The sequence below is a fragment of the Halyomorpha halys genome, unplaced genomic scaffold, assembly GCF_000696795.3.
Source record: "Halyomorpha halys isolate HHAL.00 unplaced genomic scaffold, Hhal_1.1 Scaffold1320.1, whole genome shotgun sequence".
Lineage (NCBI taxonomy): Eukaryota > Metazoa > Arthropoda > Insecta > Hemiptera > Pentatomidae > Halyomorpha > Halyomorpha halys.
Window position 1 is genome coordinate 58,682 of NW_027115604.1, and position 18,301 is coordinate 76,982.

Sequence of the window (18,301 nt, forward strand, 5' to 3'; positions counted from 1 at the left end):
TGAAAAAAAAATGTTGATTATATCCTATTATTGTATATCTTTTTTTTATGATTATACCATGAATATGTAATGTAAATATGTCCGATTAAGGATTGATAAGTATGCTGTGTAAGATAGCAACCTAATGTATTTAGGCAGCATATATGAATAAAGTATTTCTCTCTTTTATATTAAACATGAAAAGCTTATCTCACCTTGTTTTAATTAAATTTCACATAGATTACACTAAAAACTCTAAATTAATGCATACACAGAAAACAAAAGCTACTCTGATTAAAAAGTGAAACTTTTTTCTATAACTGAGCAGCTGTGAAGAAGCTGATTGTATTAAATTCTGGAATTTAATTTTTCAAACAGCCTCCATTTTACGTTCTGGAAAAAATATGCAAAGCATAATGTATAAAGAATTATTTGAAAATATTTTTCAATGGGAAATTGGTTTTTAATTCCCCGTAAAATTATATAGCATGTTCTTTCGGTTAGCTTTTCAATTGTGTATTTACATACGAATATATGATGTAATGATTGTAAAAAAAATATATAAAAATTCCACAACACAACTAAGTCAGATAGAAGGATATTGGAGGCGGAGTGGGAATCTATGTTAAAAACAATTACACCGACATATTTTTGAAGAATGTACTCACTATTTGCCAACAATAAACAGGATAGGACTGATCCCAAATTTATCCGAAACTCTGGCAGATGAGGAAGCTAAAATTACACGAGTATTTGAATTTTTTAAAGCACATCGCCTTCTTTATAAATTATAAGTCCTCTTCGATTTTTATGTTTTTTATGTATTTTATTTTATTTTTTAAAAATTATTTTTCTATTTTTTTATTTTTTATTTTTTTTATTTTTTTAACAATCACACCGATGTTCCTTATAACAAGCTTATTCTAGAGTGATGTTTTCACAGTTACTCAACACCACTCGTTAGTACATGATTTACTCAACTTTGTCAATTTTAAACTATAAATTAACAAAATGGAGCCCAAAAAGAGTAAAACGTGCAATTTTGTGCATAAAAAGTTTAAAACTTACATCATCGTGTAAAACCTCCAAATAGCAATTTTGGGCTGGATAAGTTAGAGTTATTTAAATGACTTTTTCATGATTCGAATTTATATTGAGGTTTGATAAAATGTGGAGTTAGGGGATATCCGATCTCTAGTTATAGGTAACTGCATTAAATATTTTATTTTATTTATTTGCAGTTATTTTGGCTTAAAACGAAAATATTTTAAGGAGGCAGAATTTCACGTTACCTTTTTTTTTTTTTTTAAATTGGAGCCGAATGTCTTCTTCTGTTACAGCATATTAGGTAACAGGCTTCTTATTTAACATGCAATTAAAGCTTATTAAACAAGGATTTTTTTCTCAAAGGGACTCTGAAATAAATCGTTATTATATGAAAAACAGAACTTCGGGATATTACTAATTTTAGTCCGACACTCCCACACTTCTTGTAGCCTTATTTATCTTACCTTTAAAACAGACACTTGTAGTGTGTTGTTCGACATGTCACAATCTCACAATAGGAGATCATAAAGAAAATATTTGATGGCAATAATTTCTTGCAGACCCGTCCCACTAAAACCATCATTTAGCGACGGTTCTATATCACTTTAAAATATTTGTTTAAAACAGAAAAATGAGGCTTAAGATAGTTAAATCGAGAAACATTTAAAAAGTGTCCAAAATTTAAAAAATAGGCGTTAATTGTTCTTGTTTTTGAAGAAGATTTTGTCTTGTTTATATTTCAGCTATTTTAAATTACCCTGATTAAACAATTTTTTTTAGTTGTTGCTTGCTAAAAAACTACGTGAATTTTTATAATACAAAGTTCAAAATTGAAAGTTTCAGACCATAGTGTAGTCCATATGAACTTTTTTGTTCATCCAATCCTGGTACACTCTGTATATTATGCAAATCCAAAAATTTATTGAACAAACTCAGTGGTATTGATTCATTATTAAAGTCATCGGTAAGTGTTAAAGATAAATCATAAGATAATATAAGCTGTGGTACTTATCAGCTATCAAAACATTAATCAGTTCATTCAATACTTCATAATAAAATTGTAATTATAAAGATTCATAAAATTGTAATTTATACATGCCTCTTTCCTCAAGAAAGTCCCCATCATGCCGCAATCTGCGCTTACGAATACCATCCTGGACGAACCATCGTCAATGATAAAAGCTCTCGAAAACTGCCTGAGGTGTAATCCTGCTCCTCTCTGAGCTGGGTTAGCGTAGCCCATCTGTAATGGAAACATAATAGATATATATATTTTTTATTACGTAATATTCAACTATTTTTATTGCTAAAGTACAAAGTATTATAGCTATTAACGCCAAGTGTAATAATTAATTTGTAAATAGTATTAATGTTATTTTACTGTTTATTTTCTTTAAAAGTTTTTTTTTTACAAGGACCTTATTTCTATAGGATTTATATATATTTTTTTAAATTTTCTAAAACACAATATAAATATTTAATATATAAAAATATAGAATAGTGGGAGAAACAGTAGCTGAGGGTTTTTTGGCAGATGTTGCCTAGCAACAGACCGATGATTTAAGTTTTTTTAAAAATTAGTTGTTGTTTATTAATCACCATTATAACTCGTTATCTGTTCTTTCAGCTATGTGATTGCTTAGAGATTTTTATTAATTGCTAATTAGTCCGACCATTTTCTTGCAATGCATCATGACTTAATTGTGATTAATACACTCCACTAAGTTTGATAATTACAATTGCGATAGTTAACTTTGATAGAATTCGACCGTTTGATATGTTATTTTGAATCAGTATACACGTGGGCCCACTAAGTTCGGAGCATTTTGAAACGAAAACCAGCCTCAATAACTTCGCTTCAATAGAAACAACTATTACAGACAGAAAAATATCTGAGTAGATCATACTTTCATCAGGACAGGTTCTAGTCGCCTCAGATCCGTCGAATTCACCACCACAGTAAATGGTTGTCACACAGTATCATATTTAATATGTATTGCAAGTAACAGTTAAATTGAGGTATAATTTATGCAAAATTTATTTCTCCCTTTTCGTTATTTATTTTAATCTTAAACACCTTTTATTTAAATCTCAGTTCATTTTATTTATATATTATTTTTATTTTTATTATATCCTTATGTTTGTTATCGTTAACCTCCCCAAATAAATATTTATATCCGAGTTTATTTTTATTTGGAGCTTCTTTCAAAAAGATTTTTTCGATTTGCTTTAACAAAATCATATTACCGGCATAGAAAGGGTAAGTTTTAACCAATATATTTGAAACTTAGAATTTATATTTGTAGTAAATAAACAAGAAGCTTTATTCTGGAACAGAAATATACGGTATGAACAGAAGAAAAAAACATAAATTTATTTTACAAAATACTACACTATCGTCCAAAATAGGCAAATTACAAATACTTGTAAAATGATCCAGATTCGCTTGAAAAGAGAGGAAAGGTATTTGAATGTCTTTAAAGAGGCAGCTTGAAGGATGTTAAAAAGAAAAGAATTCCATTATGTCTAGAGCGTATAAAAAAGGATATATGCTTCAGTTACAGAAATAAGAATATTGGAAGAAAAGTATGGATTTACTGGTCCTGGAATATAGAAATGATTTGAGTAGACAATAGATAAAAGGAGGAGATCGTACGGAAAAGAGAAGAAGAATTATAGGAAATATTATCTGGCAAAGCAAGAGTTGAGTCACTTCTATAAAATGTAATATGAGAGCCTCTAAAAGATCAGAAGATAAATACGACAAAACAATTAATCAAAAATTTATATATAACTGGCAGACTTAGTTTTGCAATTGCCGGATTTAGGAATGAAGATAGTGTTAAATCCCAATGTTTCATTAATTTTTTTGTAATTATTTGCTATTTATTGTTTTCTTAACTATTAGTTTATTTTAACTCTAAGTTATTTTGTGATTAAAATATGTTTAATTCTTACGTAAATAAGAGATAATTATGAGGTCTGTATATACTATACATCGTTGCGGTGTGGCATGCATACACAGTATACACAGGACCGAGTGCAGTACGATTCGGGCCTGGGAATGCAGTCTCATAATGGCAGTATGCAGTCAGTATAGAAGTATGGCTCCTGGCGCTTTCACCAACGACTCAGCTCGATTTCAATCTTTTTTGTTTCTGGGGCACCATTTTTCAAGCCTCAGCCATTATCATGTTTTACCAGCTCATCGCTCAGGGCATGCGCATATCCAAAACAGCAACTAAAAACAGCAGCATATCACCAACTACTGTGACTATTATAATTTTTGTTATCAAATCTCGAATCTTTGCTTGTTTGGGTTCTAACATTATAATAGTGAAAATTAAACTATTTATTCGTTCAAAACAAATTGTTTCGATATTTTATTATCCATTTTTGTGACAGCAACAGGATAATTTATTTATTTATTTTTTTCATAACATTATTAAATATTGTATATCACTTGGCAAGCTATTTTTCTATCATTTCATTTTTCTTAATTTTTTGTTTTTTGTGAGATTTCATGTTTAGGTCCTTTGTTTTTTTTAACTGGAACCAGCGAATATTTTGACTATTTTTGGATGAAATTAGTTTTTCGTTCACGAAAAGCCCCTTGCCTCAACAGATTAATTAAAAGTTGAATAAAATTAAAAGTTTGATATAAACTAATATATTTAGTATTATACACATTGGGATAGTGGCTGAATCAATTGCTTATTACGCCTATTTAGGTTATCACAATAAATAGCATTATATAATAAAAAATGTAGTTAAAAAACAGAAACAACTTCAACACGACTTGGCAACATCTTCAACGAAACTTGAGAGTGGTTTAGGGCTCTATAAACTTATATAATCAAAAACGTATCTAATCAAAAACGTTAGAACTGGCAAAAAAAAAGGTTTTTCTTTATAAGGAACAAATATTTCGCCTTTATATGGCCTTTAAGACAAAATAATGTTGATATAAGGTCCATTCAGCTTTCGATGGTATACAGCTTTTATGTTATATTGATCCTGCCTAAATTCTACACGTTTTAAAATAATATGGGCGAAGGTTTCAATTGGCTGTAGCTAATAATTGTCCGAAATTAAAGTTTTTTTTTTTTTGTTTTTCAGGTTTAATTTTTTTAGTTTTTAAATTTTAATAAACGCACAAATGACATTATCAAATTATGAAAAACGAAAAAAAAAAAAAAAGTTGACATAGGGTATTAAATCTAAATTTTATCTAAAATAGGAAACATTTAGCTTTCCAGTGGTTGTATAACCATGGAAATTGGACAAAATACATAGGAGTTATGAACGCGTATGTCAAAAATGATCACCGGAATATAAAAAAAAAAATCAAAGTGAAAAATTACCATTTTTTAAATATATTTTTAAAAATGGCATTTGACGGTTTCAAGTGACGCTAAAAACAAAGATTATCTGCTTTAAAAAAAATATTGACCTACTTTACTGAAATCCTCATTATGTTTAAAAATAATAATAATAAAATGTTTCCAAAAATGCTTAATTTTGTTAATTTTTTTTTACCGAAAAAATTAGACCAGCCTATTATCTTGAATCCTGGAAAACTCTTGAGCAATTAGCAAAAATCACCATCACAATCGGATGAACGGTATGGCAGTGCATAAAGTAGGGGCATACAAATATTAATTTTTATATACTAGATACATAAGTCAGTATCTAATGAGACGTTGTCTAACTTTGCAAACAACCTCGGATATCATTGATTTTTGTATTCATTTAATTTATAAATAGAACTCAACCTAATTGGGCATCACGCATTGTAAGGAACAACGGACAAAATCCTGTATTATGATTTTTTCCTATTCAAGTTTTAACTCTGATTTATTTCGAACAACTATTTGAAGACTTGGATTAATACAAAAATAAGAAATATTATTTTTATTTTGTTTAAAAAATCAAAAAAAAACAACGTAGCGTCCTTGAAATCCGTTTGAAACCAATAATTAGTTTAATTTTCTCGGGTTTAAGATATATCATTGCTTCAAATAAGATATTAATATTTGAAGTTACTCGAATAAAGCATTTTTTTTTTTTTAGGTAAAAGCGCTAAAAATACGAGGTTGAAGAAAAAGTTAAATATTTTTAAGTAGGTATTATTGGTGTTCCATTATGAGTTCATAAATATCAGGTAAAAGTCATCCAAGTCGATTATATTATATATCCACAAATTTAAAAATAAAAATAAAAACCGCTTGAAATGATACAATGACAGTTGAAATGTGCGGTGGAAGAGAGAAGACTAGCAGCCTAGTGCCCACTAACCGCTCTACTAAGCTGATTGACCAAAAGCCCTCTACTCCTCTCAACTGCTAACAGCCTCTGCTGCTAATTGCTAGGTGCCGTCTCGTCACTAACACTGTAGGAGGATCCTCGCCATGTTGGAATGCACTAAGTGCTCAAGAGAGCTCCAGGCAGAGAAGGGAATTGGAATCAATCAGAAAATTCGAGGTTGAGTAAAACTAATTAATCTTTAAGTAAATATATATGTACCTAATATTAATCACACATGTCAGAAAAAGCAGTTACAATCTGCGAAGTTGTGGAGATATAAGCTGTTAAAATATTTCTTTTTCAAAAACTATTAAGTAATTTAAATTGTTCATCTACACCGTCTATACAGCTGACATCCCAACAACTCCTAACACTATCCTTACCACGTATGCTAATGACACATGTGTGCTTGCTATTAATAATAACCCTTTGATTGCATCCCGAACTTTCCAGTACCATATCACAACCCTCGAAGAATGGTGCCGAAAGTGGAGGATAAAAATAAATCCCAGCAAATTCCATCAAATTACTTTTACTCTTCATCGTAAACCTGCCGACTGCCCTACAGTATACTTTAATAATGTAGCTCTTACCCCTGTACTACAGATCCGTTATATTGGGTTAAATCTTGACAAACGACTTAACTGGAATCCTCACACAAGACTGAAAAGACAGGAAACTGCACGTAGATTTCGACTATTACAGCACATATTAGACAAACTGTCTAAACTTCCAATCCATTACAAAAGACTGATCTACATGACAATAATAAGGTCCGTCTGGACATACGGAGTTGAGCTTTGAGACTCCACTAAACCTTCGAATTCCTCTCGTATCCAATCCATAAAATTCAAAATCCTTCCTAAAATCCTCAATGCTGTAATCGATCTCGCCCGAACCCGATATCATTCCTTCCATTATAAACTCCCTAACCACCCAAACCCCTCAACTAGTTTCTAACCTTGCTTCCTTAATGGGTAGTTTCTCTACATGCTGTATCATACCATTATGATCTTACTTCAAATTTACTTGTTGAATTTATTATACAGTTGTAAATGTCAATAAATAAATAAAAATCATTGTTTAAGTTTGTCTTTGTACGCAGGATTATGTAGATACAGAAACTCAATATTTAAATGATAATTTTGATTTGCTATTGATGCAATCGATTTTCCAGTGTGGAACGGAATTGTTAAAATTATGTAAAATCGTTGATGCATGATAGTATCGATAACTGCTCGGTATATAAATCCGAAGAAAAGGAGGAAGATACCTTTCTCTTCTTAGGAACTTGTCACAATTATTTTGAACAGTTAAGCTCCTCTCCTGAGCAATAACTCAGTTTATTAAAAGGCTCTAATTGGAGATATTATGTATGACGAGTTACTCTGAAACGAGCTCAGTTGGTTAGAACCTGCGTTAAATGCCATGGCACAGTTTGATGTTTCTTATTGTTTTGTTTCTTAAACTAATTAATTAATAATACCGTATCGTTGCTTTAAATTATTAACTTGTTAAAAGCATTGTTATAAAAGCAAATGAGTTTTTTCTTTATGTGTTTTATTTAAAATTGCACATAGCCTTCGACTAACGGATATTTTTACATTGTATATGTGTTTTGATTATTTAAATAGATTCATTATTTTGGAAATAAATAAATAACTTATCTATATTTAGTCATGAATACTCTCACCATCTTGTTGTAAGACTTGTCTTTCGGTAAGCCATTTTTTTAATGGTTTTTACATAATACCTAAAGGAGTTGGAAAGGTTTATCATCAGGTTATTAGTCAAAAAAGGTTATTGATCGACTCGACGTTCACATATGGAGTGAACGAGTCCTCTTCTAGAGTTATCATATAGTACTTGTGTCTTTATAATTGCCTTTTTTTAAAAATTATATAAGTGAATAAATAAATCATTTAAATCTTCATGTTACAAGGAGGAGTAAGAACACTTAATACTTTGACGGTGTGAGATATCTTATTTTACTCAAATGTACCTACTTGCTATCAAAACACTTTTTAGGACAGCACAAGTTACTTTCTCCTTTTTATAGCATCACAAGACGTTAGTTGTCCATCCATCAAAGTTTCGTTGTTTTCTTCACCTTTCAGGCTGTTCTCATTTCTGGTAAGTCTTACTCCAGTTTTTTTTTTTTTTATAAACCCTTTCCTACCATCACCTTCCTGATTCGTACATATAAAGAATTCCTTGTTGTTGATAGACATAAAAATTAAAGATCAGTTGTCAAAGGACGTTCCAGGAGATAAATTGTAGAAAGCAGAACAGTAATTTAAGTTTTATATAGCAATCCCACCAGATCACCTTCACTCTCCGTCGTAAACCTCTGCCCTCCTGTCCTACAGTATCCTTTCTAGATATACCACTACCGACTGTTGAACAGATTCGATACTTAGGACTCCATCTTGACAAGAGACTTACTTGGAATCCACACACAAGACTCAAACGACAAGAAACTGCTCGTAGATTCCGATTGCTACAACACTTACTTGACAAACGCTCTAAACTTCCCATTCATTACAAAAAATTAGTATACACTACAATAATCAGACCAATTTGGACATATGGAATTGAGCTCTGGGGCTCCACCAAACCATCAAATTCTTCCCGCATCCAATCGTTACAATCCAAAATCCTACGTAAAATCCTTGATGCTCCTTATTACGTCACAAATAAACTCATTCATAAAGACCTTAACATCCCATTCGTTGCAGATTTGACCCAAACCAGATATGCGTATTCCAAACTCCTTAACCATCCTAACCCATTAATTCTTAATCTTTCATCCTTAACAATCCCTGATAATCCTCCGAGGCGTCTTAAAAGTAGATGGCCACGAGACCTTCTAGTTTAAATTAATGTTTGAAGTACCACCAATGGGTGGTTCCTTCCCAAGATTTTCAAGTGTATATGAAACATACTACATATTTACTTATTGTATTATATTAAACAGTTGTAAATTACAATAAATAAATAATTAAAAAAAAAAAAAGTTTTATATAGCATGTTCAAGAATTTAGTATATCTCGTTATAAAAATAAAGTGTAAACTTAGACAATTCTATTATTGCATTCTGTAACTTAGGATGAAGGGACTAAACTGCATTAGAATCGTGTATTGAGAGATCGTGAACAGAAAACAGCGACAAATTGTAGCTAATGAGCTAGATTTTTACCGGTTGGATAAATTACTCCTATCATTTACATCAGAAACCGGATTTTAGTGCAATTGCACATTTCCCCCCTCTCTTATCTTCGAATTCAACCAGACTTCGACAGAAATACGAATCATGAAAAAAACTTATTTTTTAAATGTTTCAGTGTTACTGGATGCGTTTTTATTCATTTCGATGAATTTATGTCATTTTCTGATTGAATATAAAATCATTGTTTCATCTGAAAATCTGTCAGTGGTACATGAATAAATTCAATAATACTATTAATAATATTGTCATATATAATCAATAACATTGTCACAAAACTAACAATCAATATAAATTTAAATGATTTATTAACTTAAACTAGAAGCTCAGTTAGTTTTACCTCCAACACTAGTTTGACGAGGTAATTGTAACTGTCTGAGGGTGGCGATAACAAACCGGAACCCTCAGATGCAGCATCGTCTGTAGCTCAGTGGTTGGGCGCATTCTTACCATTCTGAAATCTATTGCCGGTGCCGGTTCGATTCCGGCCCCCGGGGCCAACGGACCCATCTTTGACTTTTTCATTGAGTTGGCGGTCCCAAAAATGAAAAACTTGACCCTCAACCATGGTTAGAAAACAATGTTTAGATTAATATATTTAAATTCAATTTTGCACGTTTTGTTGTAGGACTTAATTGCATAAAAATATATTTTTTGTAATTTTTGGCCTGAATTAGATTGTTTCAATTTTAATTGCATAAAATGAATATTTGAACCGAATTTTCCGCATTGTACACCTATAGGTACATGGAAATTTATTTACATTTTATAATATTTTTTGTTATTAAACTTATGATTTACAATATGAAACATATGAGGTAAGGCACACCATTGTTTAGGATGTAGATAATATTAAAAAAAAAGAACAAGCATACAGGAATAGTATTAATTAATTTTTGAAATAGTATTAATCAGTTCAAAACAATTATATCATAAATAACGTTATTTGTTTACGTTTTTCCTTAGATTCCTACTCCACCTGGAGTTATGATTATCCCGTCTTACTTAGTAGTGATTTGTGACTGTGAAAAATAGGTAATTAATTTAGGAGGTAGTTCGTTAGTTTTAGATATAACATATTCAAAGTTCTTTAACAAAGATTTTTTATAAAAGAAGTTGGTCAAGAAATATGTTTAATAAAAAAGAAAATCTTTATAGAAGATCGTTCATAAAAGTTAGGCACTATTGTATGTTTCAAGGCTGCGACAGTTGTCACTATGGCTGTGAAGTGTCACCATGCAAATGGGATTTTAACGGGATAGTAGCTTTACTGTACTATCAGATATCATACCACTCGACAGAACTAATTTTCTTCTAAATAACTCTTAAATGTAATAATAATTAAAAAATACATTACTTCAATAGTAACTAAGTCTATTTACTCTTTTACCCCTCTTAAAGTCTTTTACGACGTAGTGTAATAGATGTAATTTGAGTTCATAGCATTTCTTTGAGTGTAATACCCTTAGAGAAGGAAGATTATCTCCTCCAACTCCGGGAGTCGAATCATCTAGAGAGGAGTAAGCTTATCCAGCTTACGGCAATAACAACAACAATAGCAAGGGATCAAGTATCAACAACTCTATTGTATCCAGTATAATAAATGATTCTAAACCGTATTATTACAACCGACAAAGAATAATTTCTTAATCTTTTAATAAGGAAGTCTAACTTATTTTCCTGGTAATAATTAAACGTTTTTATAAATGTAAATATTTAAACGGATACTTAAAATTTGTTTTAAAATAAATTTACTAAGTAATTTATTCAATATTCAGAAAATTACTACAGTTCACATGGTTTGTCTTTTTTCTAGAATAAAATATAATAGATTAGGTATCTTAAGTTTTGTAGACTCATTAGTTGGTGGAGAGCTTTAAATCGTTTTAATATCTTCATATAGATTTGATTATGTTCTATGAGAGATGCTACAAAATTTCAGGAATTTTTTTTTTATAATTTTCATAAATACGCACAAACAATTCATTGTGAGAAAAATATTATTTTTTCCTAGATTAAATAATAAATAACATTCTCTAATGACCATTCGGTTTAATGAAAATTATTGAAGTCAAGAAAATTTCAAATGACATTCATTAAAAAAATATATAAGTAAAAAAAAATGTCTGCTCATTTGACGCTGAATTCTATGCATTTTAATTTATAATAGAATTTAGAATAAAACTGGAAAACATTTCTGATCTCTAACTATAAGCATAAAATGGTGTAACGTTCAATACTTCTATTTGCATTCGAATGAAGCAATCAAAATCTTTTCCAGCTTCTCCACAATGAATTCATCGCATATTCCTTTTTTATCCAAGTTGCATGGGCTATCTTTATAGATATGTCTTAAATTACGTTTGTCTTTTTTGATTTGGCTAAATTTTGAACAAAATAAAAATCAAAAATTATCGGACTGTCTATCATTATGAAAATTTGTTGTATAATATAATTATCTCGACTTTTTATTATAAAAGGAATCTGATTTCAACCTGTAATTTTTTCTCTCTATTGCATAAAAAAGTTTATTTGTGATCACTATGTAATATTTACTTTTACATTTTACTAAATAAATAAATAATTCTTCGTATTTATTATTACTAGAAATGACTTAAAATAAATTGTAGAAGTACAATTATTTTTCCAAAATTAAATTTTTGATAAAACTCGACAACTTAATTACCTGTATGTTAGTAACGAATTAGGAGAAAAAATGGATACACAATAAATCTATTTTATAGGAAGTATTTATTATGTATTTTTTGTGGAATCTATGTATGTAATAAAATACATTGAAGATACAGCACATTATTGATGTCGACCCTGGGGAACGGAAAGATAAGCGAAACACGAAGAAATGAAAAATAGGCCTGGAACATGAGAAAGAAAGGCCGTAAAGAGGAATTTAGGTCAACCATTTGGAAGAAGAAATATGACAAATATTGTAATCATAAAGATAATTTTTTATAAAAAACTATCTAACAACTCTTTGAGCTTTCCGACCTACTAAACTGCTTTAATGGAGTTTGTGATCGGTTGAAGTTTGTCAGCTAAAATAGATATTATGAGTTCATCCTACTTCTGCTTTTTTTTCAATCAGTTAAGCAATGTTAGTAGTTATGAAACGAGTGGCAACAATTCCAAATCAAAGAAACAAAATTAGAGTTAGGGTTTTAATGAAAGATTTGAATATTCGTACGAAAACTCTGGAATAATATACGCTCTATATCCTACAACTGGTCGAGGGGACCAGCACACAGATACCGACTAATATATTAAATTAAAATAAAATATTAACTCAAATTATAATTGTTATTAGTAAGTGTTTTGTTTTTCTTAGGTTATTTTTACTGATTAATATCGGCCGTGAATCCTATCCTGTCATCCGCTTTCCATCTCTAGCCGTGCCTTATCTCGAAAACGGCAAAGTTAAGTGCTTTAAAACGCAGTTCCCTATGCTTTCAGTGAGAACATCCCACATAAAGTTCCCCTCTTGATCTGCCAAATATTCATCGTCGGATTTTTCAAACAACCTTTTTGTTATTCTTATTTTCATTTAAAGCTTCACTGTACATTCTTTTTTTAAATTTTTTAATTGATATTGTTCCTTTATTTTTACCCTAAGTGTTTGTATCTTTTTTTAGCCCTGATGAAGCCCTGCCTTTTCGACAGTATATTGGAGTCCTATAATATAATATAATATAATATTTAATATAATATATACTGCCTAACCATGGTTGGGGGTCAAAGTTCTTCATTTTGTGGGAACGCCACACAATGAAAAAATTCAACGTCCCAGGCCGGATTCGAACCGGTACCGGAAATAGACATCAAATTGGTAAGACTGTGTCTTAACCACTGAGCTAAACTATATTTATACATACAAACTAATCTTCCTTTTATTATTATTCACGTCCAATAAGCTATCTTCCAGAACCTGCATTTTACTATCACTTTTATTAAAGCTGTATTGTAATTTCATTATGGAAGGTGAGATTCGTCATTTTAGTATGAAGTTCTCTTACTTTTGACACCGGATCACCGATTTCAATTTCTTTTTTCTGTGATACAAGATCAAAAAATATAAGATACATCACCGGGGGTTCTTGCCAATGGGCCATAGGATCCAAGAAAAACAATATATATATTTTTAGACATTTGTTATACCACCTTAGTTCTGCATGTATTTAATAGTCTATATATATATACATAAATTTATTTATTTTTTGTATATTCATAAGAACAAAAGATTATTGATCAATTAAATGTTTTTAAAATATAATAAAAACCAAAAGTTGCCTCTAGTAAAGAAGACAAAAAACATTTTATATGAGAAATCAAATCAGATTCGTTTTTCACTCCTACAAGAATTGGAATTTTTTTGGAATGTCCCGTGTTGCTAAATAAACTCATAACTCCTTACATTGTTGTTCAAACCCAACATACATATAACTGTTGCAGTACAGAATGTTCGCTCTTCCCAGTCATATCAAAATCTGGATATCATGCCTTCATATGGAAGAAAAAGCAATTTCAAAAAAAAGAAAAATTTCTCATTTTATTTTATATTCCCGGTTCTAATTTGTTTATGAAGGTCCAATTCGTTGCATTTCGTGCAGTTTAAAGTGTCCTAAGTCCTTTTTAAATTTCGTGTTGATAAGAGGTGACGTGATGAACTTATTGCAATTTTATGTTATTTTCGACGAAATATTTGAGCAAAAATATTTATATCTGTAAATGTCTACGGAAATATCTATCTTAGCATTTATTGCGATGGGAAAAATGATTATCAACTTTATTTCTCCATAACCAATTTTTTTTTTCCCACCTTGGTAATGTCAGTCAGTCTAAAGTTTTTTTTTACAAATTCCGTTTAGCGTCTTCAAGAATCCTTAAAAATGAAATTTTATAAAATACAAAACATTTACCTGGACTAATTCACGGCGTCAGTCAGCGGGAATTTGTTTTTTATTTTGTGTTTTTGGATCAGCCAATAATACAACTACATTTAAGCTGTCATTGCCTTTTCCTGAATATATTTGCATTATTTATTGATCTTCAAGACCTATAAAAATTCATCTACAGCAGTAAAAAAAAAAAGTCAATGTAAAACAAAATCTGAAGTACCTCAAATATCTCCTTTAAGTACCAACTCTCATATATGAACACCTTTGTTATGACCCGAAATACTCCAGTCACATACACCCGCTCTATGCTTATCCCTGGTTGTCTGCATCTATAATCAACTGTGACATATAAAATAGAAAATTTAAGAAACATGTTGTTTTTTTGTAAAATTTGATAGCCCAGACTTATAAAAAAATCTTATTGCATCGCGGTAGTGTCCTATCGTTCAGTAATGGTTAACTTCCGCGACCTCTCCCAACTTTTACGGCATGAATACTAAACATAAGGACCTTGGTCCAACGCTGTGGGATTATCGACTGCCTATTGCTACCTTCTGTGAATCTCTAATTGGGCGAGATTACCTGGTATCATCCACATTACCATAAGGTTTTCTAAACTTTGATTACACCTATTTCAGTTCTCACTATCCTCGCTTTAGAGGAAGAGAGAGAAATACTTTATTTATCTATGCTGCCTAAATACATCAGGTTGCTATCTAACACAGCATACTTATCAATCCGTAATCGGACATATATAAATTACACATACATGGTATATGGTATTTATATCTGATAAAGAGATATAATAAACAATTTTTTTCCCACTACAGTTTCTTTTTACAATTAATTTCGGTCTGTACAACAAATAAAAATGTTTCAATTCATTCCTATTTTTCTTTCTCATTTCTGCTCCTCCAATTTCACCATTTCGCAATTTTTTAATTCACCCGATCAACAAATTCGCTCTCCGGAATTCATCCTCCTAGATCCTCTTCAGTGACCCACTAAACAAATTCAATATTAGACGGCAATGTGAGATCAGATCATCATTCATAGTCACAGCAGTAGACCAGTTTATTAAAAACAAACAAATAGATACATTTTACGAGGATAAGACTAACACATAGATTCAAAGGAAAATATAATAAAAAACCGATTAGAGGAAACACTTCAATGGATAATAAGTTTAAAAAAAAACAAACATAAATAAATAGAAAAAAAACAATAGTACTAATGAAATAAAATAATTTAATGAATAAATACGTTAAAACACAAATAGAGTGGTCAACATATTAAAATACAATATAATACAAAAGTGGTTGAAGATTGTTTCTATACATATTGGGTGAGATTTTCTTGCATATAGATAAACTTTTTTTTTAATGTTATCAATAAAATTATAGATAAAATATTGATTTTATAAATAAACTGTGCGTTTGATCAGATAGTGTGTTTACCCAGAACCGCTAAAAAGATAAACGGCAACCATCAAATATATTTAAAGGTTATTAAGAATACATATAATAAATAATTTGAATAATGAATAAAAAATCATTGAATGAAGTTTTCTTTCAATAGAGGTCAACTCTGGATTGTATTTTTGTACTTTCTCTAACCTATGTATGGAATAGATAGTAAGAGGGAGTAGTGGAACTGAGAAAAATCTCGAATTAGGATTTTCAACGGATAAACTCGTTTTGAGGTTCCTTAAGTCCAAAAAACCTAGTATTGTAAAATCGTCTGTTTGTCAGCTTAGCTTAAAAATGAAGAGCCGTAAGAAACTGAAAATACATGTTTGAATGTAATTGAATGTGACAAGAACTTGATAAAATCAACGGAGAGGGAGTGCTACTCGATGAATCAATGTGCTTATGTGCTCGTTAACATCAGTTAAGTCTTAATGAAATAGTCTAGGGGGTTTAAATGCCGAATTTTCAAAAAATCTTGACTTTAATTTGGTTTATAAAATTAAATAAAATCTCATTCTTAGTAATAATAAACAATAAACAAATACAAAATATTTAAGAATTTTATGAATTACGTAAGGAGAAAACAGAAAAATAGTCACTTCCAATTCGACCAGAATAACACAGACCGCCCGATTGCATGTCGGTTTCGTTTATTAAACTATTGTATTATTTAAAATATAAAATTTAGATTTGTTATTAGCTTCTCGAGAAACCCTAAAATTTTTGTTCTATATCAACAGAAAAAAAAAATTGTTTTTAATTATCACTTTTTTTCTTCTTTTTTTTAAGCCACAAAAATATCATTAAATACGAGACTACCAATCTACACAAATCTTGGGGACGTAAGTAGATTAGTGAAAGTTGTGTGATGCGCGCGCACAAGGCCTAATTTTTATTTTTATTTTTTCTAAACTAAACCCTCTATAATATTTTACTAGAAATTTTCTTGAGGATGTTTCCACCTTATGTTACATCTCAGAGGATGTTGTTTAAACTTAGCAGACATTCCGTTGTAATGATTTTTTTTTTGGGGGGAGGGGGGGGATTTCGGGGAAAAATAAAAAATCATAGAAAAAAAAAAGGAAATCATAGAGCTTTTCTCCAAGAACTGAGATCATTAGACATACCCTCTTTCCTCCGCAGAAAAAAATAACGAGAGTTAATTAGTTTTCTTTCTTCTCCCCCCTAAAAACAAGTTTGTTTTCCTTCCGCTGTTGGATCTCTACGAAGATGCTTAAATATATTTTTCTCATTTTTCTTATATTGTAACTTATGCTATTCCTTTAGAAACACTTGCTAATCATTCACTGTAATTTAACATTATTTTAGTATTCTATGTTTTATATTCATTTATATCTAGAACAAAAAGAATGTGAGCCTTATCTATTTAATAATTAGAAAGTATCAAACCTTAACTGAAATAAAGATATTATGTTATCGAGGCCACCTAATAAAAAATGAATCAGCTAGAAAAAGAAAACATGACAAGATGAGAGTATTTTAAAGCTCAAGATGATTCCGATCTGTCTTGAATACGTAGAATAAATGGTCATATACAAATAAAATAGACAGACTTACTGATACAAGAGACCAAGAGGAGAAAAAAGGCAGTTACTTCTCTCCAGTTTTTGATTACTTTATTGAAAACTAGATATAACTGACCAGTCTGCCAAGTATAGGTAGGGGGAATAAAAAATGGCGGCTTTTTCAAAACGTTAAAAATAATTAATTTTTTATTCGGATCTCTATACCTTAAAAACTACCCACAACAATAGAAAATCTAAGAGAGCATCATTTGAAGTAGAGTAAATTTGCTAAAATTTAAGCCCTAATAGAGCTATTTACGTCCAATAGTTCTCGAGATATAGCTTTTTAAAAAAAGCAACATTTCATAAAAATGTTGTATGGAACGTACTGAAAGATCAATAGCTAGTGAATTCATTTTAAAAAATCTATATCCCAAAAACCATTGGACGTAGAGATGTCTATATTTATATTCATATGTAAATATCATAAAAACTACTACCTCTACGAAGATAAGTGTCATAAACTACTTCATAGTAAGTTAAATTTATTTTCTTTTGAGTGTTAGCAGACGTATGTGCGTCTTATAGAGATAAATTAGAGATATATTTTTTTTTCAAAAATCCAACATTTTCTACGAAAAATTTGAAATTAACATTTTGTCAAATATCATAAAAACTACTACTGCTATAAAGATAAACATTGTTAACTATTTTATAGAAAATTTAACTAGCTTTAATTTGAGTGCTGGCAGTCATCTGTACGTCCTATGACTTTTGAAATAAAGTTTTTCATAAATCAAACTTATTGTCTGAACAACTTTAAATCAATTTATTTTA

At 30.1% G+C, this 18,301-nt stretch overlaps 1 protein-coding gene across 1 annotated transcript in view; it reads right to left on the reverse strand.

Moving 5' to 3' along the window:
* LOC106689288 (neutral ceramidase) overlaps nucleotides 1-18,301 on the reverse strand; it is a gene marked incomplete at its 3' end in the record, with an annotated part of 128,579 nt that overhangs the window by 56,857 nt on the left and 53,421 nt on the right. Inside the window, 1 exon segment of the mRNA XM_067052609.1 lies at nucleotides 2,126-2,269. Coding sequence (XP_066908710.1) covers nucleotides 2,126-2,269 — 144 coding nt within the window.